We start from the raw sequence: 15,922 nt of genomic DNA, 5'->3' as shown, positions 1-15,922 counted from the left end.
TTACCGAGTGTGTGGAACTGGATTTAAATGAAGGGGAGGCAATGTTGAGTAGACTTTAAAATAATCAGCTTTGAGCCTGAAGTGCCTGTTCATCACTTGGTGTAGAATAGATGAAGATGGATTGATTAAGATGTTGGCTCTTGATATCAATGTCACCGCAATATTTCCTGAGGCAGAAAATCACCAGAACTGCAGATTGAAGGGAATTTGGGGGGAAAAGTCCCATAAAATGCTGGAAACACTCGGCAGCTCAGGCAGCATCTGAGGCAAGAGAAACGTCCGATGTTTCAGGTTAAAGACGTGAACTCTTTCTCTTTCCACAAGTTCTGCCTGAGATGCTGAATCCACCGCCTGCTGTGTTTTGATGTCAGAGTTGCTGAGACTGCCTGGGAAGGGCTTGGTTTAACACGACAAACCTGGAATAGTGAGGTGTCCTGTCTCCAGTGTTGTACCTGTTGCCACAGCTCCGTAGGAGGGTCGCTCAGGGGTCGGACTGGTTAGAGATAAGGGAAACAAGATATATTTACAATGAAGTAGAGAGATAAACATAGAAACATGGAAAATAGGTGCAGGAGTTGGCCATTCGGCCCTTCGAGCCTGCACCGCCATTCAATATGATCATGGCTGATCATCCAACTCAGTATCCTGTACCTCCCATCTCTCCATACCCCCTGATCCCTTTAGCCACAAGGGCCACATTTAACTCCCTCTTAAATACATCCATTGAACTGGCCTCAACTACCTTCAGTGGCAGAGAATTCCACAGATCCACCACTCTTTGTGTAAAAAATGATTTTCTCATCTCGGTTCTAAAAGACTTCCCTCTTATCCTTAAACTGTAACCCCTTGTTCTGGACTTCCCCAACATCGGGAATAATCTTCCTGCATCTAGCCTGTCCAACCCCTTAAGAAGTTTGTAAGTTTCTATAAGATCCCCCCTCAATCTTCTAAATTCTAGTGTCTATCCAGTCTTTCTTCATATGAAAGTCCTGACATCCCAGGAATCCGTCTGGTGAACCTTCTCTGTACTCCTTCTATGGCAAGAATGTCTTTCCTCAGATTAGGAGACCAAAACTGTGCGCAATACTCCAGGTGTGGTCTCACCAAGACCCTGTACAACTGCAGTAGAACCTCCCTGCTCCTATACTCAAATCCCCCTATACTCAAACCCAAGAACAATAAATGAAAGATATGCAAAAAAGTAACAATGATGAAGGAAAAAGGCCATTGATAGCTGTTTGTCGGGTGAAAGCGAGAAGCTAGTGCGACTTGGGAGGTGGAGGGATAGAGAGAGAGGGAATGCCATGGCTACCTGACGTGAGAGAAATCAACATTAATACCACTGGGGTGTAAGCTGCCCAAGCGACATATGAGATGCTGTTCCTCCAATTTGCATTTAGCCACACTCTGACAATGGAGGAGACCTAGGACAGAAAGGTCCATGTGGGAATGGGACGGAGAATTAAAGTGTTTAGTAACCGGGAGATCAGGTAGGTTCAGGTGGACTGAGCAAAGGTGTTGAGGTGTTGATCGTCCTGGTTCCCCGCACTGTGCAGTGGTGACTGGAGCTCGCCTGTGCTGTACTTATACCCACAAACTCTAACTGTAGGTGTAGTAGCCAGGTGTAGCTGCCCACTGTTCACACTCAACTCACAACCTTCTCTAAAGAAAACAATGCCTACTTCTCTGGCCCGTCCATGGGACTGGTGTTCCTCAGTGACTGGATATTACCACTAAATCTTGCCTGCTCTCTCTCGAAGGCCACATCTTCCCTCATGCATGCTACCCAGGTGCAATATGACTGAACCAACTTCATAGCAATTCAACGACACTTCAATAGTGACATCCATCAGGACGTTATGAGGTTGAGAGAGACACAGGGTTGAGGACTAGTCAGCCCAGACTCTGTGCTCAGGGTGTGGAAGAGGGACTCCACACTACCTCCAGGCTCAGGGGCAAGAGGACTACCTGAGCCACGGCTAACAAGTGTTGGCAATCTGTTAGACCTTGGGGATTGTTGCAAAGCTAGCGGCAGAGAGAGAGAGGGATCAGTTCTGTTGCCATTGCACGCTTCACAATGTCTAATCTTTTCCCATAGAGCTGAAGGTCCTGGTGATTGAGAAGAAGAATAGCAGTGAGGACCAGTTGCTGGAGATGCAGGTTAAGAGCAATGTCATGAAGATATTCTGGAGTTCAATCACTGGAGGCACTAACCCTGGTAAATGTTCTGTCTCTTTCCCATCCTTCCATACCTGGTGTGTAGATATCACATGAACTGATGGAACATAGAAAACGACACAGCAGAGGAACAGGTCCTTTGGCCACAACCTCAGTGCTGAACATGAAGCCAAGATAAACTATCCAGCATGACCATGATCCATATCCCTCCATAGCCATGTACCTATCTAAAGCCTCTTACACGCCATTATTGCATCAGCTTACACCGCGACCCCTGGCAACATGTTCCAGGCACCCACCACCATCTGTATTAAAAACTTGCCCCGCACATCTCCTTGAAACTTTTCCCTTTCACGTTAAAGCTGTGCCTCTAGTCTAGATATTTGCTACATTCATCATGTCATTCCACAGAAAGGCATCATCTAGATGATGATGGGTGGATGTCATAGAATCTTTTATCCAGAGTAGGAGAATCAAGAACCAGAGGACATAGTTTAAAGGTGAGAGGGGAACCCCAGGGGCAACGTTTTCACTCATGGAGAGGTGGGTATGTGGAAGAAGCTTCCAGAGGAGGTTGTTGAGGCCGGTTCTCTAACAGCCGGTTCTATAAAAGACAGGTACATGAATACAAAACATTTAGAACGATATGGGCCAAACGCAGGGAAATGGGACAAGATTAGATGGGGCATCTTGGTCGGCATGGACAAGTTGGGCTGAAGGGCCTGTATCTGTGCTCTGTGACACAATGACTCTATCTTGTGTGAATGGCCATGTGGAACCACCCACAAGGCACAAGTCAGGACCGTGATAGATCACCCTCCACATGCCTGGATGAGTACAGTTGCAACAGCACTCAAACTAACCTCACACTGTCCTGGACAAAGCAGGCCGCTCAATGATTTCCCGATCCACCACTGTTTACAGCTGGTTTTAATGCTCAAAACCCCAGTACAGGGCACCACTGGAATGGGTGGCGTGTGCTGTAGACCTGACTTTATGTCCAGTTTCTAGAGTCTTACACCTGACATTTCTCCACACTCACCAATGGTTGAACTGTTATCACCGACAGAGTTTGCGGCTGTTTCCTTTCTCGTATTCAACAACATGGAATACCTGTTGAACAGAGAGATTAAAGGGGGAAACTCACCTCAGAGGATGGTCACATTGAACTCCAAGGTGGTCTCAGCCACGATCAGCAACAAAGCCGCCAGCTCCAAGCTGCAGAAAATGGTCAATTTCACTCTGGAACTCAAGGTTTGTAAATCCCACCCGGGGTGTTTCCAGATGGATAATAGGCTCCCCCAAAGGTACAAATGGGAAATAGTTCCTGAACTCAGAATTAAACTCCTTCTGCCTCCATTGGGTAAGTCCCCATCAAATCTGGGTCACATAGTGCAGGAATTTGAAAGGTGTTATCTAGGACTAACTGGCCAAGTGGACAAGGGAAAAGCTAAAGGTGCAGAGACTGGAATGAAATACAGAAAATGCCTGAAACACTCAGCAGGTCGGGCAGCATCAGTGGAGAGAGGAACAAAGCTAACGTCTCATTGTCTGCAGAACCTGCCTGAGCTGCTGAGTACTTTCACCATCTTGTGTTTACGTTAGACTCAGATGAGAGGTATGGCTCTGATTGCATTCTTGGTGAACAAGGGAGATGAGGAAGAACCTTTGCTCTGGGTGATTTACTGCTGGGAAGTCACCGTACACTGGGTAGAGATGGGTGTCCATGTGACCCTGGTTAACCCACCACACCCTGCAGTGTGGAGGTTGGGAGGGCAGCAGACACACTGAGCCAGGCTTCAGGCCTGATGTCTCCACATAAGCTGGGTCTGAGCTGGTTCAGGTCAGTTCATGGTCACCTCTCCATTCACCATTACTCAGGGTCAGCACAAGGAGACCTGATGCAGGAAGTGGAAATGCCACATCTGAGGGAGAGGGGAGAAGGGTTAGAGATTGGTAATGAGACGGGTCACAGGAGGAGACCATGTGCCACCATTTCTCAGATGCTGATGAAGCTGTGGCTTCAGTGTACAGCCGCCATATCAATGAAAGACATAGAAACATAGACAATAGGTGCAGGAGTAGGCCATTCGGCCCTTCGAGCCTGCACCGCCATTCAATATGATCATGGCTGATCATCCAACTCAGTATCCTGTACCTGCCTTCTCTCCATACCCCCTGATCCCTTTAGCCACAAGGGTCACATCTAACTCCCTCTTAAATATAGCATCACTGCTATAGCAAATATAGCAAGACAATCGCTTTCACTGTACTGTGCATGTGGGATGTCAGCTGGGATATTGTAGAGGGCGCTTCACTCTCGATACACTCTGACTGTCCATCCCCAGGCCAGTTTCAATGTGGAGGGAGCTTCACTCTGTATATATCCAGTGCCCCACCCTGGGGCAGTTTGATGGGACAGTACGGTGAGATTGGTAGCAATGGTGTTCCCTCTGTTGTGTTAAATGTGATCCTGTGGCCGGTTTCCCACCTGCAGGAGGTCACTGTGAATTGCTGTCACCAAAGGGACTGGACAGATCTGATGTTTCCTGTGTAAACACAACTTGGGGAAGGGTGAATGCTCAACCTGTTATCAGAAAGATTCCACCGAAGGTTAACAGTCTTTGCTCTTCTCAACCGCAGGAACAGAAAGTCAATGAGAAGCCAACGTGTGTGTTTTGGAAGACGACGGAAGGTGAAAGTGTCTGGTCCAGTAAGGGTTGTGTAACGTATGGTTTCAATCAGACACACGTGGACTGCCAGTGTGACCACCTCACAAGCTTTGCTATTTTAATGGCACTTGTTGAACCTAAGGTACGAGGTCGTTCAACAGATAAACTAAAGGGGGAACAAGTCAGATAGTCAGTGAAGGAGACACACAGCATTGAAACGGACCCTTCAGCCCACCATGTCCATGCTGACCCTCAAGCATCTATTGCTCTAAAGACGTCACCCATTCCTTCTCTCCAGAGATGCTGCTTATCCCGCTGAGTTACTCCAGCTTTTTGTGTCTGTTAAATCTGTTACTTGGTAGATTGAAAAAGTCTTCAGTCTGAATAAAGGTCCCGAACCAAAACGTCACCCATCCTTTTTCTGTAGAGATGCTGCCTGACCTGCTGAGTTTCTCTAGTGTCTGTCTTCAGTATTAATCAGCATCTGCAGTTTCTTTCTACACAATGCTACTACTTGGTCTGTTGCCTTCTACACCTTTGTGATTTAAGTCGTACCTTAGAGCGCTGTGAGGTAGCTGTCTCTCCCACCCACACAATCTGGGTGTCCCAGATCACAGGCACCCACTGGATGAAATCATTCCTCCCCAAACCTCACACCCTTTACCCTACACCTATACCTTCTGGTTTTAGATGCCTGTGCTGCGGTATAAAGTTTCTCATAATCCATTTCATCTACACCCATCCCATTCATAATTTGTGTACCTTAATCAAGTACGACCAACCTTACGGGAGAGGAATCATGAACTGAGGGACATGGGTTGAAGGTGAGAGGGGAAACAATGAATGGGAACCTGAGGGGCAGCTTTTCCACACAGTGGGTGGCAGGTATGTGAAAGTAGTTGAGACAAGTCCAATGGCAACATTTATAAGACGTTTGGACAGGTACAGAGGAATGTGGTCCAAATACGGGCAAATGGGGTCATTAATGAGGGGATGAATGGGGAGCATTCTAGAACACAATGAATGGTTGTCCCTGGAGACACTGCAAGTGACAGAGCCTCCGGACATCAGGGTGACAAGGGTTCTCGATCACAACGAAATTGATGGTCAACGTTCTAGAACACGGCGGGATGGTGCCTGTAGATCTAGAACTCAAGGGGACCAGGTCCAGGCCTCAAGCCTGTTGCCAATGGACATTCTGGGGGTATCAGAGCCCCAAGCATCACGGTTGTTGATCACCAGGGAATTAATAGCTGACGTTCTAGAACATGATGAGTTTGTGCCTGTAGATCTAGAACCCAAGGGGACCTGGCTCAGAGCTCCAGCCTGTTGTCAATGGACATTCTGGGGGAGTCAGAGCCCCAGACATCAGGGTTGGTGTTCACAAGGGAATTGATCGTTGGCGTTCTAGAACATGGCGAGTAGGTGCCTGTAGATCTAGAACTCAAGGGGACCTGGCCCACAGCTTAAACCTGTTGTCCATGGACATTCTGGGGGTATCAGAGCCCCAGGCATCAGGGTTAGTGTTCACGAGGGAATTGATAGTTGACGTTCTAGAACATGATGAGTTGGGGCCTGGAGATCGAGTGCTCGAGGGGACCAGGCCCAGACTCCATCGTGTTGTCACTGGAGACCCTGCCGCTGCTATGGTGTGAACGTTGTGTCCCACATTGTGCCCGCTGCAGGATGACCGACACTTGGAGGTGATCACCTACATCGGCCTCATCATCTCTCTGCTGTGCCTCGCCGCCTCCATCGCCATCTTTGTCAACTGCAGCTCCATCCAGAACGCCAACACCACCGTCCACAAGCATCTGAGCATCACCCTCTTCCTGGCACAGTTCGTCTTCCTGATAGGAATGTGGATTAAACACAATGTGAGAAATCAAGTTCAAGTTCAAGTGAGTTTATTGTCATGTGTCCCTGTATAGGACAATGAAATTCTTGCTTTGCTTAAGCACACAGAAAATAGTAGGCATTTACTACAAAACAGATAAATGTGTCCATATACCATGATATAAATATATACACACATGAATAAATAAACTGATAGTGCAAATAACAGTAAGTGGTTGGTAATAATCAGAGTTTTGTCCGAGCCAGGTTTAATAGCCTGATGGCTGAGGGGAAGTAACTATTCCTGAACCTGGTTGTTGCAGTCTTCAGGCTCCTGTACCTTCTACCTGAAGGTAGCAGGGAGATGAGTGTGTGGCCAGGATGGTGTGGGTCTTTGATGATACTGCCAGCCTTTTTGAGGCAGCGAAATCCAAGCTGCAGCTCCAAATTCTCAGCTCTCTCCTGAATCTTGACCTTATCTACACCTCTCATAATTTCACATACTCCTCTCAGATCTACCCTCAACCTCCAAGTATTGCTGCAGAGAAAATAAAATGTTTGTGCAACTTCACCGCATGGCAAATCCCTCTAATCCAGGCAGCTTCCTGGTGAATCTCTTCTGCACCCTCTCCAAAGCCTCCACAACCTTCTCATCATAGACTTGGGTTGAATTACAGATTTATTTAATTATTGGTGGGATTGAAGTTCACGTCCTGGGTCCAAGTCCAGCAATTGACCAATTCTGCTTGGCTGCTGGGATCAACAGAAATGTGCAATTTAATGACATCACTAGACCTTGCTGGAGATATTGAGACCCGGAACTCCTAATTCATCATTCCAAACCAGGTTTAGTTTAGCTTAGAGATAGAGCTGGGAAACAAGCCCTTTGGCCCACCAAATCTACGCCAACTAGCGACCCCCACGCACTATCGTACACACTCGGGACAATTTACAATCTTTTCTTACCCTCACCAATGAACCTACGTCTTTGGAGTGGGGGAGGAAACTGGAGCGCCCGGAGAAAACCCACGTGGTCACAGGGAGAATGTACAAATTCCGTACAGACAGCACCCATAGTCAGGATCTCTAGGCAGGCAGTAACTCTACCACTGCGCCATTGTGCCAACCTAATATCCATGTCACATGTATAGTGACGATAGTTTCTCTGGGTATCTGCGTGTGTGTGTCTCTGCCCACCGTATTTGACCATTGCTGCCTGTCTATGACACATTCTGCTACCACCCAATGCTGCCCACTAACCCGGCTGTTGCCATTGTCTTTAGGTGGTGTGCAGGCTGATTGCAGGCTGTTTGCATTACCTCTTCCTCGCCGTCTTCGTCTGGATGTTCCTGGAGAGTTTGCAGCTTTTCATCATGTCCAAACACCTCACCGTCACAAACTACAGCCGCACGCACGTCATCAAACTAAAATACCTCTACATTTCCAGCTACGCCGTGCCTGCTGTGATAGTCATTATCTCCGCTGCAATAAAACCCAAAGGCTACGGGTCAAAAAAACAGTGAGTAACAACTTATGGACAGGAATGTTTCAGTGGGATACAGGCCAAACGCTGGCACGTGGGACTTGGGTAGATGGGGAAGCTTGGTCAGCATGAGCAAGTGGGGCTGAATGACTCTATGCCTCTGATAGGGAAATGTCACAGCTCCACAGCTGATTTATTCCAACACAGTGAGAGGCCATTTGGTCCATTGGATCTATGCAAGCTCCCAGCAGATTGATCCCAAAAGTCCCATTGCCCCTCTCCTTATCTCCCTGCATCTTATTCTCTCAGTAACTCGGACTCTTTTCCCACCCACCTACACTGAAGGGGAATTCACCGCAAATCGTCATCTCCCCCTCATCTTTAACAACTCCAAAGACGTACAGGTTTGTAGGTTAATTAGCTTGGTTTTAAATGTAAAATTATCCCTAGTGTGTGCAGGATAGTGTTATTGTAAGGGGATTGAGGGTCGGTGTGGACTCGGTGGGCCGAAGAGCCCGTTTCTGCACTGTATTTCTAAACTATACAAAACAGTGACCCTGTGTGTGTCAGTGGCAGCTCACAGCACTGGGCCTTCCACAAGTACCTCAATAAGCCGAGTGTGAGTCAGTAACAAAACTCTTTCCTCCTCACAGCTGTTGGCTGAGCCTGGAGTCGGGCATCCGCTGGAGTTTCCTGGGACCGGTCTGCCTGCTGATCGTGGTAAGCTTCTCCCCAGTAACTCCCCCCAACCCAACAACACTTCACTAAACACTTTGCTGCTTGCAGCTGGTGGCAACTCCATTCCAATGGTTCACCAGAATGCTGCCTGCATTAGAGGGGATTAGCTACAAGGGGAGGTTGAACAGACTTGGATGGTTATCCCTGGAATGCCAGAGGTTGAGGGGAGAACTGATAGAAATATATGAAATTATGAGAGGCATAGTTAGGGTCAGAACCTTTTCCCAAGGTGGAAATGTCAAAGACTAGAGGACATAGCTTAAAGTGAGAGGGGCTAAATGTAAAAGAAGTGCGGGGTAAATTTTGTTACAGAGAGTGGTGGAGTTCCTGCAACGTGCTGCCAGGGGTGGTTGTGGAGGCAGATATGGTAGTGGTGTTTAGATATGCACATGGATATGTGGGGAATGGAGGGACGTGGTTCATGTGCACAGAGAGGTGATTAGTTTATTTTGGCATCGTGTTCAGCTTGGACATTGTGGGCCGAAGGGCCTGTTACTGTGCTGCGCTGTTCCATGTTCTCTGTTGACCCTCCATGACCCTCTCCAGGTCAACACCGTGCTGCTAGCTTGGACTCTCGGCCTACTGAGGAAACATTTTGCCTCACGCAACAAGGAAGTGTCGAAGCTCAAAGAAACCAGGTACGTGGAGCAGAGAAGATAGAACGGTACAGCACAGCACAGGCCCTTCGGCCCACCATGTCTATGCTGACCACGATCAACGTTGCAACTCATCCTATGTGGGCCATATCTCTCCATCCTCAGCCTGTTCAATAGCCTGTCTGAATGTCTCTTAAATATCTGCTTCCACCTCCTGTCCTGGCAGCGCAGTCCAGGCACCCATCACTGTGTAAAAACAACTTGCCTCTCATATCTCCTTAAACTCACCGCTTGAAGAACGTTTTCCGCGTGGCCTGCGCAGCGAGTGAAGTCACGCTCCTCCCGCATCGGGTTTTCAGAGAGATGCAGAGAGTCGGGCCCTGTACTCTCTCTCTGTTCCTCACTTCCTTTTCGCAGCCCACTCACATCGCCCGGCTCCACCTCTCCCGCCCTCTCCTCTCCCCCCTCCCCTTCGCTCTCCCCCCGCTACTCTCTCTCCCCATCCCTCCCTTCCCTCTCCCCCTCTTCCCTCCCCACTCTCTTCCCTCTTCCCCCTGCACTCCCCCTCCCTTCCCCCCACCCCTCCTCCCTCCTCTCTCTCCCCTTCTCCCCCTCCCTCTCCCCTCTCCCCCCTCCCCCTCCCCTTACCGTCTCCCCTCCCCACTCTCTTCCCCCCTCCCCCCGTACTTCCCCCCTCCTCCCTCCTCCTACTCCCCCGCTCCCCTCCCCCCCTCTCCTCTCTCACCCCCTCCCCCCTCCTTCCGTGTGTTTGGGAGGTGGTTAGTGTGTGTATGTAATCTCCCTTAAACTTTCCCCCTTGCACTTTAACCCTATGCCCTCTAGCATTTGACCTCCCTCACCCTGAGAATACCAGACCTTTCGATCCAACCTCTTCATCCCTTGTATTTGAACTGATCCCTGGTGACTGAGTGGGCTGAGGGACGGCAGGGTCCCAGGGTGGGTCTCTGTCCACGGTGCTGACCTCTGACCATGGTGACAATGGAAGTGGGGAGAGAAGCTGGATTAGTTTACAGATACAGCTTGGAACCAGGCCCTTCGGCCCACCGACTCCATGCTGACCATTGATCACCCGTTCACACTAGTGCTATGTCATCCCACTTTCTCATCACTCCCTGCACACTTGGGGCAATTTCCAATTAACCTATAAACCCACACGTCTTTGGGGTGTGGGAGGATACGGGAGCACCCGGAGGAAACCCACGTGGTCACAGGGAGAACGTTCAAACTCTACACAGGCAGCACCCAAGGTCGGGATCAAACCCGAGTCTCTGGCGCTGGGAGGCAGCAGCTCTACCCGCTGCACCACTGTGCCGGCCCTTAAGTCAGGATCATTTTCTTCATGATGATGTTCCCATTGAACTGCACAGGAACAGGCCCTTCGGCCCACAATATCTGCGCCAATCAGGTGATTATATGAAAGATGCAATGATTTTATAACTTGCTGTTGGGTGTTCAGAATGCCCCAAGAGTGTGAAAGCTCCCACATGGAAGGAGTTTCTTCATGGCAATGTTCCCATTGACCTGCTCTCTTCCCTCCTTGTGCACAGAACCCTGACCCTCAAGGCTGCCGCACGGATGCTTGTTTTGGGAACCACCTGGATCTTCGGGATATTCCAGGTGAATGAGAGCACCTTGGTGTTCTCCCACTTGTTCACCATCATCAACAGTCTGCAGGGGCTGTTCGTTTTCCTCATTTACTGCGTCTTCAACCGCCAGGTGAGGAGAACCTCCGCAGAGAAACCTTCCCTCCTCTGATGCTGCCCTTTGCACTCTGACACGGCTGTGGTCAATGTTCATGCCGTCTTTCAATGACCCACGGACTGGGAGCAAGAATCGCCCACTTGCTCCTTCACATTCCCTCCGCCATTTAATAAGACCAGGCTGATCTGATTGTGATCTCCCACCTTCGTTCCCATCCACCCTCGATCACCCTTCACCCCTTCCTGATCCAGAAGCTCTCCATCTCTCCGGGAAGGTTTTCCAAGAGCCTTCTCCCATCTTCATTGGATGGGACAAATAATATAAGAGCAAGGACAGTATGGGGCAGCTTTATAAAGCATTGGTGAGGCCACGTCTAGAACATTGTCTGCAGTTGTGGTCACCTCAGTCTAGAAATGACATGATTGCTCGAGATGGAGAGGAGGAGATTCACCAGCACGTTGCCCAGAGTGGAGAGTCTCAGTTATAGACGGAGACTGGGTTTGTGTCCTTGGGGCGTAAAGGGCTGAGGGGGGACTGAGAGAGGTGTAAAAAATGATCAGGGGCAAGGATAGTATTAAATCTCCCTCGTAGTAGAGATGTCTGTTATCGGAGGACAGAGGTTTAAAGGTATGGTTTAGAATGAATATAAGGAAGAATGTTTTCACTCAGAGTGGGTTGGAGTTTGGAGCCACTGCCTGAGGGACTGTGGAGACAAGGACTCTCACAACATTTAGACAAACACTTGAATTGCCAAGGCATAGAAGGCTACAGGCCAAGTGTGGGTAAATGGGATCAGTATTGATGGTTACTTGATTGTCAGCACGGAGCGGATGGGCTGAAGGGCCTGTTTCTCTGCTGAACAACTCTGTAACTGAAGAGAGATCCAGAGAATCGCAACCCTGTGAGAGAAAATGGTGGACAGGCCAACCCCAATGGAGCTGGTAAGATGAGGAAGCATCTTGGAGACTCGCTCCCGAGTGAGTGATCCCATGGAGATGCTAACGGCAGAAGCCACTGGATAAGTGTGAACTCTCACTTGACTTTGGGACAAAGCGCGTTGAACGGTTGGAAGTTTTCTCCATGGGTTGAAATATTCCCATTTTGTTTAAGGTGGCGACTCAATGTCGGAAATGGTTGACCAGAAAGTACAAGAGGTTCACCACCGAATCGTCAGAGATTGAGATGAGCACGTCTGAGGTAAGGAGCTTCATCCAGAAACACAGAAATCCTCAGCAGGTCAGGCAGCGTCTGTGGGGAGAGAAACCAAGTGAATGACTCCATTCAATGATCTCACATCAAACTAATCAAGAATCGGTCAACCTCCAGCTTAAAAATATACATAAACTTGGCCTCCACAGCTGTCCATGGCAATGAATTCCCCAGATTCACCACCCTCTGACTAAAGAAATTCTTTATCTCCTTTCTAAAGGCATGTCCTTTTATTCTGAGGCTATGACCCAGTGCCGTCAAACGCTCATCATATGTTAGCCCACTAATTCTTGGGATCAGTCTCGTAAACCTCCTCTGGACCCTCTCCAACACCAGCTCATCCTTCCTCAGATATGGGGCCCAAAACAGCTCGCAATACTCCAGATGCGGTCTGACCAGTGGCTTATAAAGCCTCTGCAATACATCCATCCTTATTAAGCCTCAGCATTACACCACTTTGTCCCGTTGTTGATTCCCAGTAGAAGATGCCCTATAGTGGCCATCTCCAACAAGTCCACATTCATCCACTGAGCCCTGACATTCAATCACATTATCATTGTCAAATCCCCCTCCATCACACCCTGGGAGTCACCACTGGCTGGAAACTCTGGTAGATCAACAAGCAGGGTGAACAGAGGATCCTTAGGTCCATGATAGACACAAAAAGCTGGAGTAACTCAGTGGGACAGGCAGCATATCTGGAGAAAAGGAATAGGTGATGTTTCGGGTCGACATCCTTCCTCAGACAGAGTCGGGGGAAAGGGAAATGCATCAGGTTTCATGAGGTCCATGAGGTTGGTCTCAACTGTGTGTTGCTAAGAACGAGATGTCATTGTAATCCCATTTTGTTTTATCCAGACTTATAAAACGTTATAAGCGGAAGGTTCAAGACTCAAGGACAAGATTTATCTCAGTGGATTTTCCTCCTTTCATGCTCTCTCACTGTCGTTCCCCATCTCCCTCTGCTTTCCACCCCGAAGATTGTGGGTTGAAGTCACGCTCCAGTGGTGGGAGATTTACGTTTCAGGACTGCTCGCTCCTCCAGAGTTATCTGGCTCATCCTGGGCTTGTGAAAAGACACTGTCGAATGTAAGGCAGTGTCTGCAAGTGAGCTGATCAGGGAATGTGTGGATGAGCATTGGCTTATTTGCATGTGACCACAAATATATTTCTGGGCTTTTGCTCATTTTCCAAGTTTTTCCCAACCATCCAGCGTTATTCACCCTGAGATACTCAGCAGTGCGGGCAACACTGTTGGCATCTGATTTGAAGTCAACGTCAGCCCAGATTTGGACTTGACCTTATCCCAAACGTTGCAAACAAAAGTATGGATTGGCTCATGTGCACGGTCCAGATACACACAGATCATGTACACACGTGTACACCACATACTGACAGATGCAACACACCTGCAAAACAGATCAGGAAAGAACGTGGACATGTACACAATTCATAGAGTACACAAAAACACATACACACACATGCATGTACATATAGACACATACACTTCTGACGTGCACATACTCAGACGCACACGCAGACATGCACACACAGAGACATGCGCACACAACACACACAGACCTGCACGCAGACAAGCACACACACAGACACAAGCACACACAGACCCACATAAACAAAGACCAGCATACACACAGACCCACACACACAGACCAGCACTAACAGACCCGCTCACACAGACATGCACACACACAGACACGCGCACACATAGACCCACACACAAACACAAATATACTCCGCATTCACGCAGACTTGTGGCACAATTGCAGCAGAGACACACCACTCAGGATCTGAGGTCAATCTTAACTTTTCTTTGATTGCCCAATGCAGTATCGATGGAACGAATATCACACCTTCTCCCGTTCTGTGACAATGAACCGTAATGAACAGAACCAACGTAGCTTCTTGCTTTATTCATTTAAAAACAAAGTGTATGTAAAACATACTTCAATGATTTTTCTTATTGCAATAATGTGGTTTATTTACAAAGGAGCTATGCTTGGACATCACTGCACTGTTGTTCAAAGTTCATTTAATCAAGCTACACAAATAAATATTATTGCATCTACAAAGCCAAATGCAATGCCTAATGCTTAAGTGTAAATCTATATAATTAAAAGTGTCATCTTCACCACTTCCTGTCTGCGCTGTATATTGCTTTTAGAAAAAACGCTACCACCTACGGCTGTGATTTTTGGCCATCTTACTCCGAGTTCCCCTCCGCTGCGCAGGACAAGAAGATTTTTCCCATCGATCAAAAATAAAAGACTTATTAATGTTTAAAGAATGTTGAGATTCTCTATCCTGTCAATCACTCCGTGAAGGCCACGCCCCTTCTGGTAGGAGGGGAGGGACTATAAAACCCGGAAGTGTGGGCGTGGCTCAGTCTCTGCAAGATGGGGGAGCGAGAGGTCACGACTCTCTGTCTGAGCTGCGAATCACTTTAACACACTGAATGTCTAATGAACTGTGAGCGTGGGGTTTATGTGGTTTTTATATGGTGGTGATTTCTGGGGTTTTATGTGGTTTCATGGTGGTTTCACCCTGCTTGAAATGGTATGAAACTGCATTTGAATTTGGTGGCCTTGCACCCTGCTTGAAATGGTATTAGACTGCATTTGAATTTATGGCCTTGCACCCTGCTTGAAATGGTATGAGACTGTATTTGAATTTGGTGGCCTTGCACCCTGCTTGAAATGGTATGAGACTGCATTTGAATTTGGTGGCCTGGCACCCTGCTTGAAATGGAATTTCAAGGAATAGCCATGAGTCAACTGTCAGCCCACCAACCGTGAGTGAGCTACCAGCACACCAGGCTTGAGTGACTGTGCTACCAGCCCAAGAAGCCATTCGGCACACAATGCCCATCTTAGCCCTCTGGAAACCAGTCCCTTCAGCCCACAACACCCATACTAGCGCTCCAGAAAGCCCCCCCACTGGCCACCAATATTGGAATTGGTGGAGAGGTGGAATATTTCATTGGGGGACCAGCCCTTCCGTGTGAATATGGGACCCAACGGGTCCCACTTAGTCTAGTATGAAATAAAAACCATAACTCTCAGAGATACTCAGCATGTCAGGCAGCATCTGTGGAGAGAGAAAAGTAATGGAGGTTTTAAGTGAGCAAAATGCAAAGTGTTGGAGGAACTCAACAGGTCAGGCAACTTCTGTGGAGGGAAGGGACAGGCATTTTGTAACCCTTGGTCAAGTTGATCAGACTGATCAGAAAATCTGTAGAAGGGTTCTGACCCAAAACATCGTCTGTCCATTCCCTCCACAAATGCTGCCTGACCTGCTCAGTTCTTCCAACACTTTGCTATTTACTCAAGACTCCAGCATCTGCAGTTTCTTGACTCTCCTTTAAGTTAACGTCCCTTTATCAACCAGAAACATGTAGACATGACATGCAGCATTTCTGTCCATTTCACATTGCCCTGTGTAACTGTACAAGTGGTTAACAGGCGCCATCA

The 15,922-nt window shown here is 48.2% G+C and overlaps 1 protein-coding gene across 1 annotated transcript; it reads left to right on the top strand.

The window, feature by feature from the left end:
- The first annotated feature begins 3,798 nt into the window (after positions 1–3,798).
- Positions 3,799–13,891, top strand: LOC116991856 (adhesion G protein-coupled receptor E1-like). The gene is made up of 9 exons (XM_033050831.1): positions 3,799–3,888; positions 4,822–4,992; positions 6,536–6,751; positions 7,970–8,205; positions 8,823–8,889; positions 9,454–9,545; positions 11,072–11,240; positions 12,336–12,422; positions 13,293–13,891. The coding sequence occupies exons 1-9, from the start codon at positions 3,799–3,801 to the stop codon at positions 13,308–13,310; spliced, it is 1,146 nt and encodes a 381-aa protein (XP_032906722.1). The 3' UTR covers positions 13,311–13,891.
- Positions 13,892–15,922: the final 2,031 nt, after the last annotated feature.

This window comes from Amblyraja radiata, chromosome 35 (assembly GCF_010909765.2).
Source record: "Amblyraja radiata isolate CabotCenter1 chromosome 35, sAmbRad1.1.pri, whole genome shotgun sequence".
NCBI classification, from domain to species: Eukaryota; Metazoa; Chordata; class Chondrichthyes; order Rajiformes; family Rajidae; genus Amblyraja; species Amblyraja radiata.
This window is presented reverse-complemented; position numbering and strand designations above follow the sequence as displayed.